At 41.8% G+C, this 23,637-nt stretch overlaps 2 protein-coding genes across 3 annotated transcripts; both read left to right on the top strand.

Annotated features, from left to right (window-relative positions):
• Nucleotides 1–12,576: 12,576 nt before the first annotated feature.
• Nucleotides 12,577–17,376, top strand: rusf1 (RUS family member 1). The gene is made up of 14 exons (XM_015948765.3): nt 12,577–12,884; nt 12,960–13,037; nt 13,106–13,220; nt 13,316–13,361; nt 13,441–13,473; nt 13,557–13,662; nt 14,938–15,039; nt 16,067–16,137; nt 16,224–16,408; nt 16,491–16,548; nt 16,627–16,691; nt 16,772–16,909; nt 16,987–17,052; nt 17,156–17,376. The coding sequence occupies exons 1-14, from the start codon at nt 12,735–12,737 to the stop codon at nt 17,239–17,241; spliced, it is 1,299 nt and encodes a 432-aa protein (XP_015804251.3). The 5' UTR covers nt 12,577–12,734; the 3' UTR covers nt 17,242–17,376.
• Nucleotides 17,377–19,250: 1,874 nt separating this feature from the next.
• On the top strand, nt 19,251–22,670 carry zgc:153292 (uncharacterized). Of its 2 annotated transcripts, none has more exons than XM_015948763.3 (12): nt 19,251–19,404; nt 20,143–20,344; nt 20,446–20,478; nt 20,615–20,712; nt 20,927–21,035; nt 21,205–21,237; nt 21,326–21,367; nt 21,453–21,686; nt 21,818–21,921; nt 22,030–22,195; nt 22,276–22,329; nt 22,439–22,670. In XM_015948763.3, exons 1-11 carry the CDS (start codon nt 19,340–19,342, stop codon nt 22,318–22,320), a joined length of 1,131 nt encoding a protein of 376 aa, XP_015804249.1. In that variant the 5' UTR covers nt 19,251–19,339; the 3' UTR covers nt 22,321–22,329; nt 22,439–22,670. The 2 variants fall into 2 exon arrangements, with proteins under 2 accessions (XP_015804249.1, XP_015804248.1); XM_015948762.3 differs by having other exon boundaries at nt 21,202–21,237.
• The last annotated feature ends 967 nt before the right edge of the window (nt 22,671–23,637 follow it).

Genomic DNA, 23,637 nt, shown 5'->3' with positions numbered 1-23,637 from the left:
CTCAGTTGTCTATCGAAGATAAGATCTACAGCGAAATTTTACCCATAGCGGCCCTGACGGACGGCGGGCCTGTAGAATTTTTTGTCCCCGGAGATGGAGAAAAATATTTGGATTGAAACGACACTCTTCTATTTTTGCGGGTGAAAATTACAAACGATGACGGCAGCCCGCTAGATGATGGTGCTGCCACCGGTCTGATTAATTACCCGTTAAACACGATTTTCTCACAATGTGACGTGGTTCTCGGCGATCGTCTGATTTCACAGTCCAGCGCCACGCACCCCTACAGAGCGATCATCGAAACCCTGCTGAACTTTTCTGAAGCGAGTTTGAATTCCCAATTCAGCGCGGGATTGTTCTTCAAAGACACCGCAGGCGCGCACGATTCCACCGTTGTAATTAACGGACGCAATTTAGGCCTTAATCAACGAGCGACTTTTACAGAAAACTCCAGAGAAGTGGATCTGATAGGACCCCTGCATTCTGATATATTTTTCTGTGAAAGACTTCTTTTAAATTCCGTCGATCTCAGAATTAAACTGACACGCGCGTGTGATGCGTTTTGTCTGATGGGGGCGCGTGATTCCACCTACAAGCTGAAACTCCTGGGTGCATCGCTTTTTGTGAAGAAAGTTAATATTTCACCCGCCGTACGTTTGGGTCACGAGTCTGCTTTACTAAAAGCAAACGCCATGTACCCGCTCTCACGCGTGACCGTCAAAACTTATTCCATTCCACAAAATTCGAGGATATGTAATCTGGAGAACCTCTTTCTCGGCGCCATTCCTAAATATATCGTTTTAGGATTAGTGGATCACGAAGCTTACACAGGACGTCGAGATCTTTCGCCTTTTAATTTTCGACACATGAATGTGGAATATCTGGCGTTGTCCAGAGACGGAAAACAGATTCCATCGAAAGCCTTTCAACCTACTTTTTACCAGGGAACATCGGTCAGAGAATTTTATAATCTGTTTACAGCCACTTCAAGACAATTGAAAGATTTGCCTCTATCGATTAATAGGTTGGAATATCAACAGGGGTATACACTCTTTGCCTTTAATCTGAACACAGCGGATGACTCGGAGGCGCTTTCAACCGTTTCCACCGGCAACCTGAGGATGGAGATGCGCTTTGGAGAACCTCTGAGAGCCACGGCTACACTCATTGTGTATGCGTGTTACGACTCCATTCTGGAGATAAACTCAAAGAGAGAGGTATTGGTGGATTATTATTAATGGATAATCACGAATTGGACGGGATATTATCGAACCTGCTGGGAGATTATTTTGGTGGCGTGTACGCGTCTGATCAGCTGTCTACCGTCCCAAAAAACATTCGACTACCGGCCTACTTTGTGGTAAACACTCATCCTGTCCATTTACCCGGTGAACACTGGTTGGCGCTAGCTGTGGAACAAAATGGCCTCGGGACATTTTTTGACTCTTACGGTCTATCGCCTGAATTTAAATATTACCCTGAAAACATCCTGAATTTTCTAACAGAACGTTGTTCACGAATACAATATCAGGATCGTCAGCTACAGAGTTTTGCATCCGACCGTTGTGGCCAGCATTGTGTTTTTTTCCTGTGTCATAAGGCTTGTGGACTTTCTCTGAAACAAATTATGTCTAAATATCATAAAAATGTAGATAAAAATGATGCTATGGTTTATCATTTTGTTAAAAAATTTTCAAATTGCATCAAACGTCATGATGTTTACTACACACAGGTGAATTGTACTCTTGAAATGTTTAAAGAATGTCACGGACTGTGAAATTTGTTTTGAATAAAGTTTTATTGAACAAACAAGAGAGTTAAGGTGTAAAGCTGATCCATTTCTTCAAAGTGGGGACATCGCTCCAGCTTGGTGATAAAATGATATTTCTCCTCGGTTTTTTCTTTTTTTTCTTCAAAACGTCTTCAGAATCCGGAAGTACAACCCCTCCGTTCCTGAGTTGCGTAATCTGACGTTTCGCTAGCGGATTGGACACGATAGATAAGGGTACATTTTTTTCTACTAGAGTTTTTAGGAAAGGAGTCCAACCCGTCGGTTCTGATTGTGTATGTTTTTTTAACGGGTTGCTGATGCTTTTAATCAAGTCAAGGATGTGTGATCCTTTCTGCACATCGCCTTTATATTTAAATTCCCCCGTCGGAGTCCAGTTTAATCGTGTCATTTTCAGCAGGTACTCGGCGTTTTTTCTTCCGCGTACAGGAAGATTCTGTAGCGTTTCATTAATGAGTGTGTCAGCTGCTGTTTCTACAGCTGACGTAGGCTCAGCCGTCACAGTGGGCGGTTCAGTGGGAGGTGCACTTTCGTGTAGACCGGCTCTCATCAACTTCAGATAACGCTGTAACAGCGCATTGTATTTTTTAATTTTCTCATACGGCGTTAATCCCGTCTCCTGCATAATTAATTTCATTTCAGAGTCAAGATTCTCTTCAGCCACGTCCCGTATCGTAGGTTTAACAAGCTGACGTAATTGTTGGGGGGTCACCATAAACATTTTTTGAGAAGCCATCGTTTATTTCCTTATTAAGCCACCTATCAGTTCGCCGATCAGAGGCGCAGCGGCTGCTAAGAGTATGGGTAGAAATCCGCCTTTCTGACCGACTAAAAGCTTCTTTTTTTTAAAAAGGCTAGTTTTGTTATGAGTCAACTGTCTGAGCAATTCTTTGCTTTTAGACAACTTTCGAAATTGTCGCGGCGATAGACGTATATTTCCTTTGATCACGTTTAAAGCTATTTCACATAAAGCCTTCAGAACGTCATCGGAGCACCCTTTTAAAAACTCCTGACGTTTGCGAGGTTTCATACGTGACAAAGCACGTAGAATCTTGGCGTTGCGTTTTATACGGGCTGACATGGCTCTGTTTTAGACAAATACACCGCGGTGAGTTGATCCGGAAGTAAACCCGTACGGAGACGGAAAGAGTCTGGCGTTTCCGCTTTTAAATCCACAATTAAATAACCGTACGGTTCTGACGTAGCGTCTTGAAAACTATCCATGAAATATCTTTTTTGGTTAGGATATATTTGATTTGCTAAAACATTAATTTGCAATTTGTCTCGAGGGTTTTTAAACAAAATCAAATAATTGGTGTTTAAGCTGATGGAACGACTATGTTTTCCTTGATGAAAAACATTTTGAGTGATTAAAATGACGCTCATATTTCTGTGATGTCTCAGCTGGGTAAATAATTTTAGCACTCCAGGATGGCTGGACGTTTGAGACATCATGTCATCCAAGATCACCAAGTGGTTTTGACCCGATGGAAATAAATCATCATCCTCGAATGAAAGCGGGAGACCTTGAACGAATCGAATACTTTTATTACAAAGATCATCATACATAGGTTGATAAGATGTAAAAAACCACACAATGTTTTTTGGCATTTCAGTTAAACATTGCATACAATTTTCCAAAATACTTTTTACAAAAAAGGTTTTTCCACAGCCTGACGGACCAGCAATTTGTACACTGAATGGAGACTTTAGTCTAGCGTCAAAATCAGTTTCCATTTTTAATACCCAAATGGTTCTGTACAACCGTCAGCAAATAACCTCCGCTTATCAAAAATCACACGAAACCTTTTCACAAATGAAACATTCGCGAGAGTGAGACCTTTTTTATCCCTCTTGATGACATCCTGTTGAGTTTGCAAAAATCTTCCCCTTTCTCCAGCCACGTACCCCTCAACCAGCAGCGCTAAGCTGTCAAAATTGATGTGATCAGATGAAATGAATGACTGTGTGATACCCTTAGCCTTTATCACCACCTGCTGGCGGTCCCGGGTTTTGTAAGCATACGTTTTTGGACCGGCTGATGAAAATTCCGTGATGGAATCACCTCCAAGTTCGTCAGTTAGATCCCCCAGCAGCGGTCCTGTTGGTAAAACACACTCATTCTCTTTGACAGAATAAATTATAGAATCTGTATCGTAATAAATGACGCGATTTCCCAGTTTGTTCAACGCATTTAATAATTTCAATCTGGCATAAGTTGTGGTGAATGCAGCTATAAAAATGTTGTTGCTTCTGCCAGGAGTCGTTAGGCATTTTTCTGCCAAACTGTGTTGCACCAGAACAGCTCCTGAAGTGAGAAAACTGAAGAATTTAACATTGTATCTCCCTGAAAACAGAATGTCAAAAAATTCATCAGGTTTTTGAACAAATGTGGTTTGTACAAGATCATCTCTTTGGCCAAACTTTCCCCAGAGTGAATTGAGACATAATTTTGAAATGGCACGCTTAGCAGGATTGTGCTGAATCTTGGACGCATCTAATAGTATTCCCTGACGAAGTTGGTAGTCCTGAATGTATTTTCTTTTCGACTCATCATCAATCAATCCTTCAGGAAAACCAGACGCTTGTTGTTTCTGCTTCAAAAACGTGTTAATGTAACCCGCGAACACATCTTTACTGCTTTTCTCAAAATCCCAGACTTCAATCATTTTCACCAGACTGTAACCTGAATCCAAAGCGTAATTGAGCTCTACACTCACCCAAACGCCCGTCAAAGCACGTTGAGACGCGCTGTGTGAACAAGAATCAGATTGATTATTCATTTCAGCGCATGTGCGACACAGTGTAAAAACGAGTTTACCTTTGGATGTTTTAAAAGGCAGAACAGGGAAAAACAGTTTTCTGGGTGGCAAAACGACAGCTTTAATCAAGCCAAAATAGTGACTCGGATCTCTGAAATTTTTAACATGAATTTTGGGATGGCCTATGGGGTAAGCCTGTGTGGCATTTACATAAGGGTACAGGCTCGTAAAATCCACATAGTGGATTTTTTCACCGCTCTGAGCAGAATGCCTCAGCCGAACCGGACAAGTTCTGCCACCATACAGGGCTTCACGAGGTAAAAGAGGAGCGGGCGGGGGGTCAAATCTTGAGACAAACTGTTTCACGTCCGGATCAGTTTTTACCATCTCCTGCCAATCATGTTCCCAAATGACATTCATTTTTAATCGATGCACAGTTTCCAACGACTGAAGCTTTTCGACGGTTTTGTCATAAATTTCACCAAAAGTGATTTTTCTCAGAGGACATATGGATGACTGTAAGAAACATTTTGGACAGCCGTGGAAAAAACAACCCATATACTCAAACCCTTGTTCGACGCCTGAAATCACAGCATATCCGTCGAGATAAAAATCTCCCACTTTATACTCCCCCAAAGGCGTTAAAGCGTGTTGAATGTCTACATTTTGACTGTGTGAAACCCATTCCAACCACACGATGCTTGAACTTGAAAATGGTTTTTGTTGCGGTCGATAACCGAGCGGACAAGGAATGGCCAATGTGTCTGGTTTTAGGAATTTTGATCTAAACACGCGCATGCAAGCTGAAGCGATCGTGACAGATTTCAGCGGGTCGATACCTGTTTCATTAAAAAACTCCTCTCTGAAAATACCGCATGCTTTACGCAGAATTTCCACATCGTTTCTACAATAAAACACGGCCTCCTTTCTGAAATCAAACAGCTGCTGTTTAGACACATCGGTGTACCATTCTAAAAATATTTTTTTATGCTCCGGAGACATTTGTTCAAACCCATAATGGCTGACATCTGGGTAAGGTCCTTTATAATTCAGATGTTCAAGCGATGAAAATCTGTGAGGAAAATAACCTTTAGTTTTATCTGTAAAGCCCAAAGCAGCTGGAAGGTTGGCTAATTTCATCATGAGAAAACTTAAGGAATCAATGAATCTCAACCCGAAATCTGGATCGTGAAAACTCAGGATTTTACAGCCTTGCATGAGTATATTTTTGGGAACAATTTTTAATTGACACATAGCGCTCAGAATTATATAAGCATCAAATCCACGCGCATTGTGTGCAACAAATGTATAATTGCTGAATTTAGGACGACGCATCTGCATAATAAAATCTTTAATGCAATCTAAACCAAATTTCTCCCAAACGTCGCCTGAATCGGATTTTGCACAGATTAAAAAAGGTGTATGCACACCGTTCTGATCCGTAAACGTTTCAGTGTCGTAATAAATAACCTTTTCCGTTAAACCGTCATCTTTTTTTTCAAGCTGAATAAAACAGCGATGATCGTCCGTGACCACCGACTGTTTGCAAACGATGCATTTGGTCGCTGAGCAAACGTGCTGTGAACCATTTCCACCCATGGCGATGTAATAAGTTTGTTTACAAATGGTGCATTTTTTAAACATTTCGCAAGGAGAAACTAACCTGTTTGCTTGAGGCCTGAAAACAGGTGTTTTGTGAGTTTGAAAACATATTACATTTTGGCATATTCGATTACAATCAGAACATGTGATGAGAGACGTTTCTGTTCGTTTGCATAAATCGGTATTACACACGCGACAGAACCATTTACAATGATGTCCGTTTATGTTATTATAAGCGGAAAAGCACCATGAACAAAAATATTTGGCTCCTAAGAAACCTTTAATATTTTTTATGCCGTAATAATGTTGATTGAGTAGCAAAATGAACAACGGATTTGTTCGATCGCTAAAATCTGTTTCAAATTTAGAAATGATTCTGTCGGATCTGTAAAAAATGATTATTTTTCTTTGAACAATATTTTCAAATTGAATCACGTCGCTAAATGAAACGGTTGATTGCTCCTGAAGCCCTGCCTGTTGATGAATATTTTTAGCCACATTCAATAATTCTGTATCTCTCGCTGAGGGATTTAACAGGCCGGCTATGCTTAGCGCAAAACACAACGGCTGATTGGCCTCTGGAGGGCAAATGAGATGGTTTCGTTTTTTATTGACTAATTCGTGATCCAGAATGGTTTCGATTTTTCGTTTTCCGCCGCCGGACGGGTTATTTATCACTTGCAGTCTGAAATTAAATTCGTTGTCGGCCTCTAATGCTTCATTTGATTGGACTAACAGATCCAGTAAATACTGAAGCTGATTTAACATATTTGATCCGTCATAATTAAAATTAACGTGGTGCGTCGTGTGTAAAGTATTAATTTCAAACTGGACTCTATCGTTGGGACGCGCGATCTGGCTTCCTCTTTCAGCAAACCTGTTTAATATTTCCATCAGATTAATATAAAACTCGGCTGGGTCGTTGATTGCTTGAAAAGACACTCTCTCTCTAATTTCACGCTGGTTAAAAGCTGCGTTTACGCTCCCTCCGATCTGCCGGTGTTCTATTTGTCTCAATATTTCGTTTATTGCTTCTGATGAAGGCTCATCTGAATTTGCTAGAATTTGATCGATCTCGTTTACGCGCTGCTGGTGTTCTATTTGTCTCAAAATTTCATTTATTGCTTCTGATGAAGGCGAATCTGAATTTGCTAGAATTTGATCGACCTCGTTTACGTGCTGCTGGTGTTCTATTTGTCTCAATATTTCGTTTATTGCTTCTGATGAAGGCGAATCTGAATTTGCTAGAATTTGATCGACCTCGTTTGAAACGGCTTGGGATGCTAAGATCTCACTATCTGAAGCTAATTCATCTACTTCACTCAGTCCGCTTAAATCAAACCAGTCATTTAACACCAAATTATCGGCCTCATCTGAGGGATTTTGGCTGGCTAAAATTCGATCTAACAAATCTACATTTAATTCACCATCTACTTCAATCAAATCTGAAAGGTCGTCAAACCAATTTTCACTCATGATACAAAAGACATTAATAACCTACTAAAAATGAAGAAAAAATCTGCGTCCTCCTTTTACAGAGCCAGCACTTGTTGGACCACTTCGACCAGGCCTGAGTTGACCTGCAGCAATAAGTAGGCCATTTTCATCCTGTTTAATCTCTGAAGTGGTGAAAGACGGATGTTTTTCTTTTTCTTCAGTCGTTTTTCTGATGAAAAAAATAAATAAAAATAAATAAAATGAACGAGCTTTTAATAAATTATATATAAAATTTAACTTACTCTGTACAGGTGCAGGAGGTGGTGCGTTCTCTTCCTCTTCATCTGAAAGGATAAAAACATCTTTTTTACTTCAAATTTAATATACTATGCGGAGCTTTTTGTGAAACAGCTTACCGGCTGGCTGCTCAGGACCACGTTCAGCGGTTTCAGAGTCGCTGTCGGATTGTTCTGAAAGAATAAAAATAATGAAAAAATATGAACGAATCATCTTTGAAGTAAATAACCACCTTTTTATATATCTCTTACCCTGTGCAGGAGAAGGGGGAGGAGGAGGAGGAGGAGGAGATGGAGGAGGTGTGGGCGGAGATATTGAAGCGGCAGTCGAATGTTGTTCTGAAAGGATAAAAAAACAACGGTAAATGTGTACGAGTCATCTTTGACTTATTAATCAGTTGTTTTTTTATCGTTACCATCCGTCCGCGCATGAGAAGGGGCTGGAGGTGGTGGGGGCTGAGATATTGGGGGTGCGTAGGCCGTCGGACGTTGCTCTGAAGAATAAAAACGATAAATATGAACGACACATCTCTGACTTATTAATCGCTATTTTGTAATCACTTACCAGCTTCGAGGATCGTCTGCGGCGTGACGGTCCTGTAACGAACAGCTTTCACGCTCGCATTCCCGTGTGATCTGACGGTATGGCTGGGCTGATACGAATGTAAGACGGTTCGGCTGGTGGATGGAGGCGTGGTTGGGTAAAAGTTATCACTTCCGGGGTAAGGTTGAACCCCCTCCTTTTCTGTAAAATGAGATATTTCTCAGTTGAAGAAAAGAACGTTACGTATATATTTATAAAATCCACTCACTCAGATTCTCGACCGCGCGATTAATTTTAGACAAATCATCCAGGGGGACCGGTACCGGAGTTTTACAAGTTAATTCCTCAATAGGAATTTCTTCCCACTCGCCGTCCGATATGACAATAGCGTCTGAAAATAAAGATGTTAAACCAGAAAGAGAAAAAAAAGATTTGCGTCTTGAGTTAAAAACTTACCCGTCATCTTAGCTTGTTACACCTCAAATCACGACTCCGAAAATGCGCTTTTACATTTTATACAGCTGTTTAAAAAAATCATGAATAGAAAACGGTTGCGATTGGTCGAAAAAAATGTTTATAAACAATACAGAGTCATTTGCTTTGTTGTATAGGTAGACAAATGTATGAATGGTTGTTTAGAGTTGTGTGTGTGTGTGTGTGTGTGTGTGTGTGTGTGTGTGTGTGTGTGTGTGTGTGTGTGTGTGCTCGTATCCATTGCTTCGTCAAAACTCCCTGGAGCAGAAATAAAAAAACCTTTACGATCCAAAAAATAATACCGGACATTTCTTCCTGAAATCTCATCATGTCTCAATTCGAACGTTGTTTTTAGCAGAGGAAGGCTATATTCAAAACACGTATCCATCGCTTCTTCTTCTTATTCTTATTCTTTGCTCATGTTTTGGTTAAAATGTAGCAGCTCTTTCACTCGTGTGTAAATCCGTTTACGGCATGCATGTGCCTTAGTTTAACTATTCTGGGAGGTATGTCATTAAAGGTTTGACCAGAGGTACGTCTGCTCTGAGACTTTACTAATCCACCCCTCCCAAAAAACAAACCTCATAAACAGCTTTTTATTTATTTCAGCTGTTATAGGTCCTACAAAATGGATCAAATCTTTTCTCTGAGGCAGGAAGCAATGTGTGTGTGTGTGTGTGTGTGTGTGTGTGTGTGTGTGTGTGTGTGTGTGTGTGTGTGTGTGTGTGTGTGTGTGTGTGTGTGTGTGTGTGTGTGTGTGTGTGTGTGTGTGACAGTGAAAACAAAATGTGACACTAAAGGCAGGAGGCGATGGTTAAGCTTTCACCTAAATAGCTCTTTGAAACAATAGCAAGTCATTTGCTTTGTGAGTATCACCGTGCCAACTTGTTTAGAATGAACCAGAACTTTGTTTTTAAAACTTTCCCGCCACTCTTTCAATTCAGCCCACCTGCAAAAAAAAGTAAGTAATTTGCTTTTTGTGTGTTGTTTCTGTGACGATTTGGTTCAGCCAGATCTTTGTTTTAAAACTTACCGCCACCTGCAGAACAAAAAGGAAGTAATTTGCTTTGTCAGAAGTCGCTGGCCGTGCAAAATTGTTTAGAATGAACTTTAAGAAAGCTCAACAGATCTTAAAAAGCATCACGCTGAGGTAAGGATCAACTTTTGTTCTTATAGGCTTGAGTATGCAGGCTGGTTTACAACAGTACCTTAAATGGTTTAGGATGGTAAACCATTGCTTTTGTGAAGTGATAGAAATGTTTGAATGGTTTAGTCAAAGACAAATGTTTGAATGTAATCCCTTTACTTCTTAGAGAAGTGTGTGTGTGTGTGTGTGTGTGTGTGTGTGTGTGTGTGTGTGTGTGTGTGTGTGTGTGTGTGTGTGTGTGTGTGTGTGTGTGTGTGTGTGCTTACAACCATTAATTTGATGTGCTGCTGGACAGAGAGTTTTACACAATAGTTTTAGTTCTGGTCAAAAAGTGTCAGTGAGCTGCATGTAAATAACACATTTAAACACAAAGTTTAAGACTGAACATACGAAATCCAACGTGAACATCTCAAAGAGAGTATTAATGACATAGACAAATGTGTCACTCTGAAGAGTTTGTGTGTGTTCAGCAAAAGGCTGCAAAAGTTCATGCATTGACTTCAGCTTCTGCCACTCACTCAAGAGCTAGCAGACCATACCATCTTGTCTGCTACTACAAAAACAGATTCTTTAACTTTGAGGAAACGTACAACCATTTCATAGGTACTTGACAGTGTGTGGGGCTGTCATTCACAACAGTTAGGCCGCACTCATCCACTGTCAGTGAGCCATGTCTGTAGGCACCTCTTCAGCGCGGCCTGGTGCTTCATTCAGCTCCTCGTGGTTCATCATTTTTTCTTAGAGCTCGGCTTTTCACCATTCGGACAGATCTGAGCTTTTAAAGAGTTAAACACAATAGGATTACACTCAGAAGGGAGGGGCTGTGGGAACCGATGGGCTATCACAAAAAAGAAACCACACACCATTACACACATTAGCCTATGACGTGGGATATCATGGACGCTCAACAATACGCCATTGATGATGCGGCGTGGGGGGTCTAGACCATCTGGACACGTTCAACAATACGCCATTGATGATGCGGCGTGGGGGGTCTAAACCATCTGGACAATTAACAATACACATGTCCATTTGATTAATGATACGGAAGGGGGGGCAAAGATTGAACAATACACCTGTCCATTTGATTAATGATAGGAAGGGGGGGCAAGGTCAAGGGTCAAATGAACAATAGGAATGAAAGGTCAAAGAACAATAGACCTGTCAAAATGTTTGACGAAAGGTGTCTTATAATTCTCTCTATTGTAGGCAGAGATGGGCTACAACTTCTGGATCCGCTTTATATAAATCGTTTTATTGATTATCTTTTTATGAAAGATAACTTTGATGTACACTGGCTGGTACTGGCTGCTGTCACCTGTTGTGATTGGTTAAAGCAGCTCTCTGCTTTCTGAGGGTAGGCCCCGCCCACAACGCCGCGGCTGCTGTGGCTCCCAGGGTTTACTGTGGGAAACGGGTAATAATGGCTCTTTGATGGGAACAGGTTGCCGACCCCTGATTTAGACGGTTGAACAGATACAGATGCAGATAGTTGTGTACTCGCTCATCCCAAGTAATTTACACAGAATTCTGTGCTTAATTGTCTGGATGGGTCCTGCAGAGTGACTATGAAAAATAAGGTTTACTAAAATGGAAATGTTAATAAATAGTATTTACATATAAGATTAAAAAATTATAATCAGCTACTTTAAATAAACTAATGATCTACTGTGAACAGCAGCAACACTGAACTTTCACATTCACCGAAACACACCTGCTTTACACACAGATACCACAGAAGTGCTACGAGGAACTCTTTCAGAAGAAATTCATGTGGACATTCTATTTTCTTTTATCTATTGTTCAGTGGGATATTTCAAAATGGCCTTGCAGGCAGAGCCAAATGTGGGATCTGTGGCTTCCTTAAAACTGTCACAGAAATTAACAATACTGTCCTCGTAATTAACTGTTCAGAAAACCTTGGTCTCAAAATACTTATCATAGATAAACCCATGTTTTATCATATGCCTCATTCATAATGTATACTAGTAAATGTTTTAATGTGTTCATTCTCCATTTCCACTTTTATTTTCATGTCTCCGACATCAGCTGAATTAGTAGGTCTGCAGCTATGAAACAAAAGGGTCATAAAGCTTTCTTGAACTCTGGAGGTATTTAAAATTGTTTTGTTGATTTCAACAAAATTTTACAAGATTAATATAATTAAAAATGAAATGAAAGAAAAAATTATAAGAGGTAATGCAACTTTGAACAAAAATGTTTAATAAATATTTATAGTTACAGTATTTATTTTATATTTTGAAAGAACTGTGACAGGAACCCTTCCATTTTGATTTCCAAATTTTATTCAGTTAAATTAATAATTTAAACAAAAAAAATGTCAATTTAACTGAAATAAAATTGTGTAAACGTGTAAACAGTCTCTCAGATTCTTTTTTCTATCATTTTGATGGTCTGATTGGCAGAGATTCATGCTTGTCTTCTGTTAAGCCCCGCCTTTATCTCCTTCCACCAATGACAACTCGAGAAACAGCGAGGGCGGGAACAAACCCGGAAACTGCACAGGAGGACAAACAGCCACAGAGAATTACACGTCGACTGTGAATCAAAACATCATGAATGTTTCTGAAATGATATTTAACTTACACATTTTCAGTTTGTAAGAGATTTCAGCTTCGCGAAGTTGTTTAGCATTCATCTGACGTTCTTCTATCGGCTAGAAATGGAGACACCCGTTGGTGTGGTTCTGGCTACAGAGAGATATGGCAGTGCACAATTCTGGAAGTACATAGAGAGGGATGGAGAGTTGGAGAGGAAGAAGGATGGGACTGAAGGGGAATCAGGAGCCAATTCTGTAGTTGGACTTTTTAAAGTAAGGACTTAATAGATACCTTTGTGTCTGAGCTGACTTGTCAAGCATTGTGAAGTTTTAACCGTTTTTCCCCAGAGTGTCTTTCTGCCTCAAGGCTACCCAGAGAGTGTCAGTGATGACTACCTGCAGTACCAGTTTTGGGACACTGTACAGGTACACTAAACATCAAAAGACTGATTATTCTGATCTATCACTCTGAGTTTACAATCGCGTCCTTTCAGGCGTTCTCCAGCTCTCTGTCAGGAACCCTGGCCACTCAGGCTTCCCTGAAAGGCGTTGGTGTGGGAAACCAAGCAGCCACTGTAGCTGGAGCCACGATTACCTGGCTATTAAGAGGTGGGACTGTTAAATAAATACCGGAGGATTGTATTACAACATGCATTATTATTACCTGGATTTGAGCTATTTTCGAACAAATGTTTTGTCTGCAGATGGAACTGGAATGCTGGGAAGAATTCTCTTTGCTTGGAGAAAAGGGTGCGTCCAGAGTCCTGCTTTGGTTTAACTTAGTGATGAAAATTTCCTTTGAAGATGACATTCTTTGTCTTTATTCCAGAAGTAAACTTGACTCAGAGGCCAAAAAGTGGAGGTACGTAACACAGTTAAATCTTCATGATCCTGTATTTTAAATGAGTGTTAACTGATCGTTCTTTTATTTATATTTCTCTCCAGACTGTTTGCTGATGTTCTCAATGACATTGCAATGTTCATGGAAATATTGGCTCCTTATTTTCCTGCCTTCTTCACTTTAATAGTGTGCACTGCAGGGATATTCAAGGTAAAAACAAAACTAATCTCATCTCTTGCAAAATTGTTTAGGTTCAGATATTTTGGCTTAACGACTCAAAATGTTTTGAAATGATTGGTTTAAACATTAAACTTAATATGAGTCATTTAGTTTTTTTGATCAAAAATGTTCTTTGTTTACAAAAACTTTATAGCCTGGAAATGTAGACCGACCTGCTAGCCATGCTCCATTGTAGCGCCAGCATTTAATTGGGAATTTGATTCCCAGTTGTTGAAAAATATTGGCAGCTTCTTAACATATAACCATAAAAATCTGGTCTGAAATACATGGGAGCGGGTCAAAGTCTCTGGGCGACGTCATATTTGACGCCATGTTTGCTTCTACGGGAGCCCTTCAGCTTCAGGACAAAATGCATTACTGATTTGTAACAAATGGTTACAAAACTTTTGCCATTCATAAACGTTGTTTTACACATTTACCTCTTCACTCATTGCCACTGATAAAAGGGGAGCCTGATGTGCTTGTCATTTTGCTGAAGGTTGCACTCCCCGGGGCTTTTTGACCCTAATGGGCATCCATTGGAAAGGTTTTACTCCAACACAAAAACACAGCTTGCTTGCAACAATTTAGGTGTCTACTGCCCCCATCACCAGGAAAAATACACACTGTCACTGATATGTGGGTGAAGGAGGAGTATGAGGCAGGGTTGACGACCCCTTTAAAGAAAAGTTGCAATGCAAAATCCAGCTATATTTTGTATTTATTATTCAAGATTCAGGAAAAAAATGATAGCTGAAGTGAGTAGCCTTCCTGACGTTGTCCCTAGTAATATTTTTCTGTTTAGTTAACCCTGAACCTTCTGAACCAGAATTGTTGGTTATTTCATGTCCTAATGTAATGCCTTACTGGGTTTAGCCCAACCGCCCAAGAGCATTCAACGTAACTGAACCCGAGGTCCTGATTTAAGATCCTTCTGGCTCTGTGAGCTCCTCTACAAGGCTGAGCACATGTGGTAAAGGGTGACTCATCACAGGGAATCAGAGTGAACTGCACCATCTTGTCTATTAAATGAAAATGAACCTTTTTCGGAGCAATCTTTAGTGTTTTAAATAGACAGCTCTTGTTACCTTGTAGAGGTTTTTCATCCAAGAGGCGTCTTCCGTTCTGAATCATGACAAAGCAACGCTGAGCTGAGGAGGTGGTCTCATGTTGGCTTTGTTGGGGACTGCTGATGGAGTCATCACTGTGTGAAGGCTATTACCAGACCTTTGTGGTTGTACCATATCTGTTTGTGCACTTCTCCAGTCCATCGTTGGTGTGGCAGGTGGTGCAACCAGAGCTGCTCTAACTGTTCATCAGGCTCGCAGGGACAACATGGCTGACATCTCTGCTAAAGATGGGAGTCAGGTAACTGCTATCTGTAGGTGGTTAACCGTGTGACTAAATAAAGAGTTCAAACACACCAAGAACCAACTCCCTTGGCAATAAAGTGTGACTTTAATTTATTACCGTTCCCACAGTAAATAAGACTTTATTACACTGAGTGTTTGTTCTTTGCGTGTTGGATTCCCGTTTATAACCTTGAACACAGCTTTAACGAGATACGGGCGCTCTGCTATGTGCACTCTGATCTGATAGTTTACGTCATGTTTTCAGTTTGCTGTACTTCAAATAGACCTCGTGGAGGAAAATTGGAGCTTTTTATCCAAAATAAGGAAATGAAATTGAGATGACACTTCGTAAAGAGGGGTCACATAATGAAATAAATCATAGATGCATTTTGTTGTTTATCTTTATTAAATCAAACATAAATGGTAAATAGCCTGTATTTGGATAGCGCCTTCTTAGGGTTCTACACCCCCCCCCCCCCCCCCCCCCCCCCCAGGCTCTTCACAACACAGTCCGTCATTCACCCATTCACATGCTGGTAAGGAGGAGCTATGATGTAGCCACAGCTGCCCTGGGGCGCACTGACAGAGAATAATCCTATTTTACTTCTTTGACAGCATGTAGAGAACTGATTGCTTATCCATAGAAGGATCACAGCTTTTGGGGGGGGGGGGGGGGGGGACAAGCTGCCAGGAAAACATTTTGGGAAACGCCTTTAGCAATTATTCTTTTCTCCTTCCCACAAAGAAGACCGGGGCGTACCGTTACCTTCACACTTGCATTATTAGTTTTTGATTAAAAGATGCTGCACTGCTACCCATCTAATCATTAAAAGCCATGACTTTATTTCCAAATGCTTCTTCAGGAAGCATCATCTTCGGTTACGTTAACGTTCATTTGCTCATTTCAGTTGGGTATCTTTTAAAGGCTGTGAATGGCTCCTGAGCCAGTGCCTGATTTATACACTGTCCTGTTCTACCGTGAGAAATGTGTAATGTTGATACAACTTATAAATACTAGTGTTTCTGGTATTTACTGTCTACAGGAGACGTTGGTGAATTTGGCTGGACTGCTGGTCAGTTTGATACTCATCCCTCTCGTCACAGATAATCCAGGGTAAGTGCTGTTTATACCTATCAGCAGATAATCTCACACACGCATGCATTCAAAATATGCATCTTATATCCATTTTCCTTCCTCAGACTGACTCTCAGCCTCTTCTTCCTCTTCACCATCCTTCATCTCTTTTCCAACTACAAAGCTGTGCGCTCGGTTGTCATGGAAACCTTCAATGAAGCACGGATTTCCATTGTGTTGCAGCAGTACCTGACGGACAAAAGAATTCTGAGTCCACTTGAGGCCAATCGGAGGGAACCCGTTTTCTTCCGTATGGGACTGAGCATGTTTTGACACGAGATGACTGACTAGTGTTTACACGTTTAGACTGTTTGTGTCTCGTCACGTTTCAGAGTGGAGAAAAACCACTTCAATCAAGCTCGGAGTGAGGTTACAGGATGTCGTTCAGAGGTGACGATGTGTTTAATGTTTGTAGTTGCACACATTTAAGGCTGGACATCGTTTTCTGTCACGTTTCCCATTTTGTAGCCCAGAAGAACTGAAGCTGGCCTTAAAGGGAAACAGTCTGCCGTTCCTGTTAGGAATCAGAAACGGTATCTCGCCTTCCTTCAAAGAACTGCTGCTTGATCAGATGTATTCAGTACCTTCAAAGCCTGTTTGCTTTTCCTTGTAGGCTGTGTTTGTGTTTGCTTGGGAGCAGAAGCGTCAGTGCATGATGAAATCAGAGCAGTGTGCCAGGCTGTGTGGGTTAGCGATATGTTGAGCTGTCCTGTGTCCAAACAAACTACAAATATAAAACCAAAGCAGCATGGTAAGTCTCTACTGCATTTCATTTACATAGGACATTTGTTTAAGTGTTTCATGTCACTGGTTTGCATTTTATTAAAGGTTTCTGGGAGATGGTGCATGAGAGTCACAGGCTGATGGATGAAAAGTTCAATCCATTTCTGAAAGGTGATCCCAGGAAAGCAGTTTAGACCCACAACCAAACTCAATCAAATATGTTATTTTAATAATAAATGGTGATTTTTTTTATTTTCTTATATCTGTTTTCTAGGTGTTGAAGCAGCAGGATGGGACACAAAGCGAACTCTGCTGGACTGGGATGAGTGGAGAGTCGCGTGGAAAACAAAAAGGAGCTGAACTGATTCATTGATTTGTTTAACCACTTGTTACTTTTCACTTATTTCTTAAACAACAGTATTTGTAAATGGTCAGATTACATGATCACATTGTACTCTCTGTGATCCAGCCTGAAAATAAATGTATATTTGTTCACTTGTGTTTGGACTATTTTGTCTCTTATGAATAGATACATTTATTTTGGTTTCTTTTACAATGTTGAATAAAATTATCCTGTGAACAAAAACAAATTCTGGCTTTCTAAAGTATTCACATATATAGGATTGAATAAAATCAGTAGGGCAACAAAACATTTCTTACATTTTCACCTAAAGATGCAAATACATCAAAACACGAGTCACGTTCGTGGTTTTCACGAGGGATGTCCTTTTGTTTCATCAACGTTGTAAATCTTAAAAAATTAAACAAAAACACATAATCCTATAAGCGCCTTTTATTTTATTATTGTCGTCGTCTTCCTCCGCTTATCCGGGTCCAGGTCGCGGGGTCAGCACCCCAACTAAGGAGCTCCAGTCCGTCCTCTCCCCGGCCACCTCCACCTGCTCCTCCGGCAGAACCCCAAGGCGTTCCCGGACCAGATTGGAGATGTAACCTCTCCAACGTGTCCTGGGTCGACCCGGGGGCCTCCTGCCGGTAGGACATGCCCGAAACACCTCCCCACGCATCCAGGAGGCATCCTGACCAGATGCCCAAACCACCTCAACTGACTCCTTTCGATCCGGAGGAGCAGCGGTTCTACTCCGAGTCCCTCCCGAATGTCCGAGCTCCTCACCCTATCTCTAATCGGCCATTCCCATCTGTACCGGGTCGGCCCGGGCCGGGTAGCCCCAGTCGGCCCCAGCCTGGCCCGGTTGATTCCACACATCCTTGTCTTAAGCACATGTGGGCTGATTCTACCCACCAATCAGAAGCTTGCTCTAATGGAAGGTGGGAATTTGCTGTCAGCAGTGGGTGTGTTGGCCCTGGTCGGCCTGAAGCAGACCCCCTCGAGAAGAGGGCTGAGAATGAGCCTTGGTTGGCCCGGAAAAATACCAGGCCACCCAGATATGTAAACAACCTACGCTGCCCGGCCCGGGCCGACCCGGTACAGATGGGAATGGCCCATAAGGCTGAGTCCGGCCACCCTACGGAGGAAACTCATTTCGGCCGCTTGTATCCGCGATCTCGTTCTTTCGGTCATTACCCAAAGCTCATGACCATAGGTGAGGATTGGGACGTAGATCGACCGGTAAATTGAGAGCCTGGCTTTCTGGCTCAGCTCCCTCTTCACCACGACAGATCGGCTCAGCGTCCGCATCACTGCAGACGCCGAACCCATCCGCCTGTCGATCTCACGATCCCTTCTACCTCACTCGTGAACAAGACCCAGAGATACTTAAACTCCTCCACTTGAGGTAGGACCTCTCCCCCGACCCGGAGTTGGTAAGCCACCCTTTTCCGGTCGAGAACCATGGTCTCAGATTCGGAGGTGCTGATCCTCATTCCAGCCGCTTCACGCTCGGCCGCGAACCTACCCAGCAAGAGCTGAAGGTCAGAGCTGGATGACGCTAGGAGGACCACATCATCCGCAGAAAGCAGAGACGAGATTCTCCTGCCACCAAACTCGACACACTCCACACCACGGCTGCGCCTAGAAATTCTGTCCATAAAGGTAATGAACAGAACCGGTGACAAACCGGTGTTATTTTTCTTGTACGTTTTCCTTCATAACTGGTTCTATTTGTGATTTGCTCCATTTGTACAAACAAAAAAGTTTTCTTGTTTGCCAAAAGTTTAGTCAATGAAAAATTATGAAAACCCAAGGAAAAATCTCTATGAGAAACAGATGTCAAATTATGACATCCTTTATGTTAAAAACTGAAACAGTTGCTTGCACGCTTGAGGATTTTGTACTCTCCTGAACTTTTGCACAAAATAATTACACGTTAAAAATCAAATGAGTAGTAACCGTTTTGCTTACGTAGAAAAGTTGCAGTGTGGCTCTTATTTTGAAAAAACTAACCGGATGTTAATTTAATTCCCTCTTCTAGCCGTATTAGCATTAGCGTTAGCGACACATTAGTTTTATTTGTTCGTGATTTGATCGGAACTGTAATAAATGGGCCGATATAAGTGTGCATACAACTGCGAGTACTCAAGCGATTCGGAGGTTAAGTTCTTCAAGTAAGTGCTTAGTTACATTTTTATTGTTAACGACGAATAACAGACAGCTAGCTGGCAGAAAATAATCTATTCCATAAACAACAGATAGCATTCTGGAGTCACTATTACTTGTAAAACCTCCCCACCCATGAGCGGATGTGTTTCATCTTCATGTTTACATAATCGACTCTCTGCATTAGCCAGATTACCAGAGGGGTAAATTTAATTTGAAGCAAATAAAAAGTATTGTGCTAGATAAAAACCATACAGCCACATCCTCTTTCATAAATACTCACGGACCCCTGTGTTATCTATCAGAATGCAATTTCACAGTGGTCAGCGCTGTTGCCCTGCAGCAAAAAGGTCCTGGGTTGAAATCCCAACCTGGGGTCTTTCTGCGTGGAGTTTGCATGTTCTCCCTGTGCACGCGTGGGTTCTCTCCGGGTACTCCGGCTTCCTTCCACAGTCCAAAAACATGACTGTCAGGTTGGCTGGTTTCTCTAAACTGTCCCTAGGTGTGTGTGTGTGTGTGTGTGTGTGTGTGTGTGTGTGTGTGTGTGTGTGTGTGTGTGTGTGTGTGTGTGTGTGTGTGTGTGTGTGTGTGTGGTGCCCTGCGATGGACTGGCAACATGTCCAGGGTGTACCCGCCTGTTTGCCCAGAGATTGCTGGAGATAGGCAGCACCAGCGCCCCTCGGCCCTGCATGGACACAGACGGTGGATGGATGTCTCACATCTGAATGAGATTTGTTCTCTTCCAGGTTCCCCCTGTGCAGTCCCAGAAAACTTAAAAAATGGCTCTCGAACATGAAGTGGGACGACTGGACTCCGACTCGCTTCTCTGTGCTGTGCAGCAATCATTTTGAGGAACAATGCATCGACAGAACTGGAAAACACGTGACTCTTAGAGAAGATGCCGTTCCCACCATATTTACATCCTGTGAGAACATGCAAAGTAAAAAGGTAATGTTCTCCTTCTGGTTTCACTGTTTCAGTGACACCCTAGAATATTTACTTGTGCTTGTTTAACAAAGCTTCTTCATCAGTTCATACTTTATTTTCAGGCCTTTAGCAACCAAAGATGTAAGAAAGCCAAGGTGAGAACTTGGGCTGTTTAAATTTAACATATTCACTTGTTCTTATGGTACTTTTCTACTACTTATTACAACTGTAATCAGTCCATGACTAACAATCATTTTATTGTTGTTTTGGTTTACTCTGGTACACATTCAGGCTCCTGGTGCTAAAGCTGGAGAGAAAGAGACCGCTCAGTTCCCTCCTCTAACCTCTGAGAACAGAGAACCCGATCAGACAGGGGAGGAACCCTCGGGGTATGTAACGACACAAAATCATCCGATTTTTCTTTAGCCTTCGCATTGTCAGTTGTGTATTGTGGACATTTAGTACTGTGCATTTTAATTTAATTAACCTAAAATAACAAAAAATGTAGATCTGTTAGGACATTCGTCCAATTCAAAATAACTTTTGTAGGAAAATGCGTTTCTGTCTTGCTGATTATTACCTTTTAAATGTGTTTGTGTTCAGAGACCAAGACCAGCAGAAGACAGAGAAATGGAGAATCATCGTTGATGAGAGGCTGATGAAGATCCAGTCGTTTCCTCACTTCTTTCATGGAGATTACTGCACACCACATGTAGGCTGTCTAACATGAGACTGTTTATTTATCACTCCTCCTTTAGGAAGGTTAGTCATCTCCAGGATCTGGAGATTCCCGTTGAGGGTAGCATATGAAATGAGGTTTGACACTAAACCAAGCTTTTACTCTGATAATAATCCATTTTTTCTGTCATATTCATCAGCAGACTATTCAGTGGGCTCCAGATGACGATTTTAGTGTAAGCAGTCTGAATTTAATAGAGTGAATTATTTAGTCATTGTTCTGGGTGTTTTTGTTCTGATTTCCTTTATTTAATTCCTTCCCAGGTTTCGCAGACAGACTGTGAAGATGCTGAACATACTATAGAGGTAGTTGCATAAGTTTTATTGATCACTCACGGTTGGACAGATTTAGTAAAGGTGAGAGGGACATGACAAGACATCGTGGTTGCAGGTGAAAGAGCCATGGCAGTGGCTGGGCTTGGACATCAGAGGACCGATGCCGCAGACGCTGAACGGACACAAGTACATATTAACTGTGACTGATTACTACTCCAAATGGGTGGAGGCTTCGCCGATGCCATCGTGCCTCCCTCCTTGTGTGGCGAAGAACATCTCAGACATTATTGCTCATTTTGGATACCCTCTCAGAATTCTCTCCAGGTTGCCCCCTGACGTCGTGCACCAGGTGAGTGCAAATGAGAGTCTGTGACTCGTTCGGAGACGAGCTGGTTAAAAAGTCGGCTAGAGGTTGTTGTTTTTGACCGTGTAACAGTGTGTTTATCTCATGGACGTTCTGTGGATGTGTCTTTGCACCAGATCAACCTTCAGCTGAAAGATCAGCTGAAGGTTGCTGCAGCTCTTCTGGTGCATCATCAGCAAACGGGCACGGCCGATCTGATCACGCCTCAGCTGATCGACAGGTTTGGACGCGCTCTGATAACGTTTGCTTTTTGAACTTTCCACCGTAACTACAGTTTTGTTATGCTGTGGTGTTTAAACGCCGTGTTTGCTTTGGTGGTTCCCTACAGGATGGTAAGTGATCTAACGGAGGAGCATCCAGCTGACTGGGATGTTTACCTGCCTGCAAAAGTCTTCAGTCTTTGTTTCGAGGAGCATTCAGCGACTAAGGAGAGGCCTTTTTCAGTGCTGTGTGTTAACGGACTAGAGCCGGTCCAGTCCCCCAGAGGAGTTGATGTAAGTTTGAACCTCCTAATGAAAGTAGAGCTGAAGCTTGCTTGCGTGATGATTTAGTTTTTATCCGTTTTGCTCCTCAGTTTACAAACGCCAAGATCCAAGAAAGTGCTTTTGTGATTAGATAGATTCATTTGGTAAGCTGGACTCTTTGTATTTTGTTACTCTGCTTTTGGAAATAGAGTAAAAAAAAAGAAGCTAACGGTACTTTACAATAATAAACAACCCTTTTCTCCACTCCTTCAGGTTATTTCAATCAGAGACCAAACTGGATTCATGACCAAACCAGTGAGGAGTATTTTCCTGGTGTGTTGCATTATGGACCGAATGGGAAAGTCATATTCTGGATGATTTTATCAGGATGACTTGGTTCAGTGGACAGAAACTACCGATAAAACTCCAAATGTCTGCTTCCATGTGTTTAGGTTTCTTCACACTCTTTAAGAAATATTTATTAAAGCGAGGATGCTATTCAGCCTTCTGTGTGTCTTATTTCTGTTGAATTTCATTTCATTTGCTAAGATTGTTTTGCTGGTAACCTTTGCTGATTCCAACGGGGCAAAAAAGGTATATTCAGCCTCCAATTGTGCAGATTTGCCCACTTAAAAAGATGAGAGGCTTTTCATCTTAGATTTACCTCAACTTTGAGAGAAAAATGTGAAAACCATCCGGAAAATCACATTGTCTGATTTTTAATGAATATATTTGCAAATGATGGTGGAAAATGAGTATTTGGTCAATAGCAAATGTCCATCTCAATACTTTATTTACCGTTTGTTGGCAGGTCAAACGTTTTCTGTAAGTCTTCTCGAGGTGTTTACACACTGTTGCTGGTGTTTTGGCCCATCCCTCCATGCAGATCTCTAGAGCAGTGATGTTTTGGGGCTGTCGCTGGGCAACACGAACTTCCAACTCCCTCTAAAGCTTTTCTATGGGGTTGAGATCTGGAGAATGGATAGGCCACTCCAGGACCTTGACATGCTCCTTATGAAGCCTCTGCTTTGTTACTCAGCAGTGTGTTTGGGATCATCGTCATGCTGAAAGACCCAGCCACATTTCATCTTCAGGGCCCTTGCTGATGGATGGAGCTTTTCCCTCAGAATCTGATGATACATGATGGCCCTATTCATTCTTTCCTTTACACAGATCAGTCGTCCTGGTCCCTTTGCAGGAAAACAGCACCAAAACATGATGTTACCACCCCCATGCTTTACAGTAGGTATGGCGTCTTTTGGATGCAACTCTGCATTCTTTCTCCTCCGAACACGATGAGTAGAGTTTTTACTAAAAAGTTCTGTTTGGTTTAATCAGACCACGACATTCTCCCAATCCTCCAAATGCTCTCTAGAAAATGTCAGACGGGTCTGCACATGTACTGGCTTAAGCAGGCGGACACGTCAGGTGCTGGGGACCCTGGTGGTATAATGTGTCACTGATGGTAGCCT

This window comes from Nothobranchius furzeri, chromosome 5 (genome assembly GCF_043380555.1).
Source record: "Nothobranchius furzeri strain GRZ-AD chromosome 5, NfurGRZ-RIMD1, whole genome shotgun sequence".
Classification (NCBI taxonomy): domain Eukaryota; kingdom Metazoa; phylum Chordata; class Actinopteri; order Cyprinodontiformes; family Nothobranchiidae; genus Nothobranchius; species Nothobranchius furzeri.
The sequence above is the reverse complement of the archived record's forward strand: the minus strand, read 5'-3'. Positions and strand labels throughout refer to the sequence as shown.